Source organism: Pseudophryne corroboree, chromosome 8 (assembly GCF_028390025.1).
Source record: "Pseudophryne corroboree isolate aPseCor3 chromosome 8, aPseCor3.hap2, whole genome shotgun sequence".
Classification (NCBI taxonomy): Eukaryota; Metazoa; Chordata; class Amphibia; order Anura; family Myobatrachidae; genus Pseudophryne; species Pseudophryne corroboree.
The window spans coordinates 69,404,068-69,407,161 of NC_086451.1; the positions used below are offsets into that span (position 1 = coordinate 69,404,068).

General features: G+C 47.4%; 1 protein-coding gene across 1 annotated transcript; it reads left to right on the top strand.

Annotated features, from left to right (window-relative positions):
• Positions 1-269: 269 nt before the first annotated feature.
• Positions 270-2,642, top strand: LOC134949750 (protocadherin-8-like). The gene has a single exon (XM_063938495.1). The coding sequence runs from the start codon at positions 270-272 to the stop codon at positions 2,640-2,642; it is 2,373 nt and encodes a 790-aa protein (XP_063794565.1).
• The last annotated feature ends 452 nt before the right edge of the window (positions 2,643-3,094 follow it).

Consider the following 3,094-nt stretch of genomic DNA (forward strand, 5'->3'; position numbering starts at 1 on the left):
TACATCCTACTTTGACACAAGCCTGCAGTACATTAGCTGGACCCCAGCTGGGAGCACTGTAACAGCAACTTCATTTGTGCAACCTCAGTGACCATTTGTCGCGGAGACACGGAGAATGGGGAAGGGAGGGTGAGGTGTGAAGCCTATTTGCATATCACAGGCCATGTAACCTGAGGGGAGAGAGTCTCCTTGTACACATCTGCAGGACAGAGCTCCAGGACTTATACCTGCGCTATTAGTACAGCCTGAAGGCTACAGAGACACTGACAATGCTTGGTGCCCAGACAGTGCTCTTGCTGGGTCTGTGTGTTTCATTATGCTTTGGAGAAATGGGACAATTCTACACCTATGAAGAGGAACCACCTGGGACAGTGATTGCAGTCCTGTCACAACACTCAATGTTTAACTCTACATATGGTTCTGCTGCTAAATTCCGTCTCATGAAGCAGATGAACAGCTCCTTCATCCAGGTCCGGGAGAGTGATGGCCAGCTGAGTATTGTGCAGAAGATAGACCGGGAGAAGATCTGCAGAAGGTCTCCAAGCTGTCACCTGACTCTGGACTTGGGAAGCTTCTCCACCGAGCACTTCAGGCTGTTTAACGTTAAAGTGGAGGTGAGAGACATCAATGACCACAGTCCCCATTTCCCCAGCTCTGAGATACACCTGGATGTTTCTGAGGCCGCTTCGGTGGGCACCAGGATCCCTTTGCCAATGGCAGTGGATGAAGATATAGGGCTACACTCTGTGCAGGACTATCTCCTCTCAGCTAACACGCACTTCGGCATTGATATACAGACCAGAGCAGATGGACTGAAGTATGCAGACTTGGTTCTAATGAAAGAGCTGGACAGGGAAATGCAGTCATCCTACACTTTGGAGCTAGTGGCCACTGATGGAGGAAGCCCTGCTCTCACTGGCAGTGCAATAGTTGAGCTCCGTGTCCTGGACTTCAATGACAACAGTCCAGAGTTTGAAGAGAGTTCTGTCACTGTGGACTTGATGGAGGACGCGCCAGCAGGACATCTCTTGATAGACCTCAACGCCCTTGACCCAGATGAAGGTCCCAACGGAGACATCGTCTACGGCTTCAGTCACCAGGTGTCTCAGGAGGTCCGTGAGCTCTTCAAAATCCATCCAAAATACGGGGGTGTAACTTTGGTAGGTGAGGTTGATTTTGAAACCAAGCAATCTTATGAGTTTGATGTTCAGGCTCAGGATTTCGGATCTAATCCGCTAAGTGCCACCTGTAGAGTTACTGTGCGCGTTGTAGATGTAAATGACAATGCTCCAGCCATCACTATTAATCCTCTGACCTCCAGCAAGCATGGAGTAGCCTACATCAGCGAGGCAGCTGCTAAAGGCAGTTTCATTGCACTGATCAGCACCTCGGACATAGACTCTGGATTAAATGGCAAAGTCCACTGCACCCTTCATGGCCATGGTCACTTCCAGCTGCAACAAGCCTACGAGGACAGCTTCATGATCGTCACCACCACACTTCTAGACCGAGAATCTGTAGCTGAGTACAAACTGACGCTGGTGGCTGAAGACCTAGGTTCCCCCCCATTGACGACCAAAACCCAGTACACCATCCAGGTAACTGATGAGAACGACAATGCTCCTTCATTTACTGAACCTCTGTATGAAGTGTCTGTCCTGGAAAATAATGCCCCCGGGGCTTATATCACTACAGTACTTGCCAGAGACCCTGACTTTCAGCAAAATGGCAAAATTACTTACAGATTACTGGAAGGGAAAACACTGGGCCAGTCATGGTCCACATTTGTTGCCATTGATGGTGACTCTGGGGTATTGAGAGCGGTCAGGTCTTTGGACTATGAAAAACTTAGAGAACTTGACCTTGAAATTGAGGCCAGTGACTGTGGGGTCCCTAAATTCTCGGCTCGCACACAGCTGAAAATTAAAATAATTGATCAAAACGACAGCCCACCTGTGATCACCTCCCCTCTGCAGGACAATGGATCAGCTCATGTCCTGCTGCCAGCTGGTGCTCCAGAGAACTATTTGGTGCTGAGGGTCAAGGCTGTGGATGCCGATGATGGCCAGAACGCGCAACTGTCCTACACCATACAGCACGATAAACACCGCCTATTTACCATCAATAGCGAAAGTGGGGAGGTTTCCCTACGCAGGAGGCTGAGACCTGTGCAAGACAAGGACTTGAGCATTGTAGTTGCTGTCTATGACCATGGCAGGCCTTCCCTGTCCTGCAATGCAACCCTAAGGTTCATTCTCACAGAGGCCACCCCATCCAAGGTGGAGATCGTTATCATGCAACCATCTGAGGTAGAGCAGCATCATCATCAGCAGATAGATATGTCCACCATCTTCATTGCAGTGTTATCAGGAGGCTGTGCATTGCTCCTAGTCGCCATCCTGTTTGTAGCCTTTTCCTGTAAGAAGAGATCTGATCGTTCTAAGCAGTTGGAAGAACCTGAGACAGGACTAGAGACAGAAGGAACTTTGCTGAATGCCTCCACTCACCTCAGAGGATCCAACCCAACATCTATTGACTCCTGCCAGCTGTCACTCAGCACAGAGTCAGAGAACTGCAGTGAGAGCACTGGCAGAGGGGTGTGCAAGGACCTCCACTCAACCTCATCTGTAAGTACTTTTTAGTATGGTTACTGGGTAATTAGTGTGCAGTCATCATTGTAGCTAAATAATGGTACATTGTGTAATTTGGAGCTTTAATGTTTCTGAGGGAAGGTTACCAGAAATAATCTACAATCATATTGGAGCTGCTCGGTTCACAGTAAATATATTTAAAATTGGTCCATGCACAGACAGGGATGTATACAGGGGACAGAACTAGGATGCAGCATTTCCGTTAGGTTAGAACTGGAGAGCAGTAGTATATATATATATATATATATATATATATATATATATATATATGCGAAGGATGATACAGCGCCACTTGTGGATTAAGATCTCAGTGGTAAAATTGTATATTAAAAAATTGTTAAGAAGAAATTTAAAACACAACCGCCTTGTTATAGGTGTCTGCCACCCCTTAAGGTTGCAACACTAGTACAATGCTGCCTAAAAAGATATACAGTGGGGAGATA

Bases quoted from the DNA above. Each gene is read 5' to 3' on its own strand.
- LOC134949750 (XM_063938495.1), top strand. From the start codon at position 270: ATGCTTGGTGCCCAGACAGTGCTCTTGCTGGGTCTGTGTGTTTCATTA.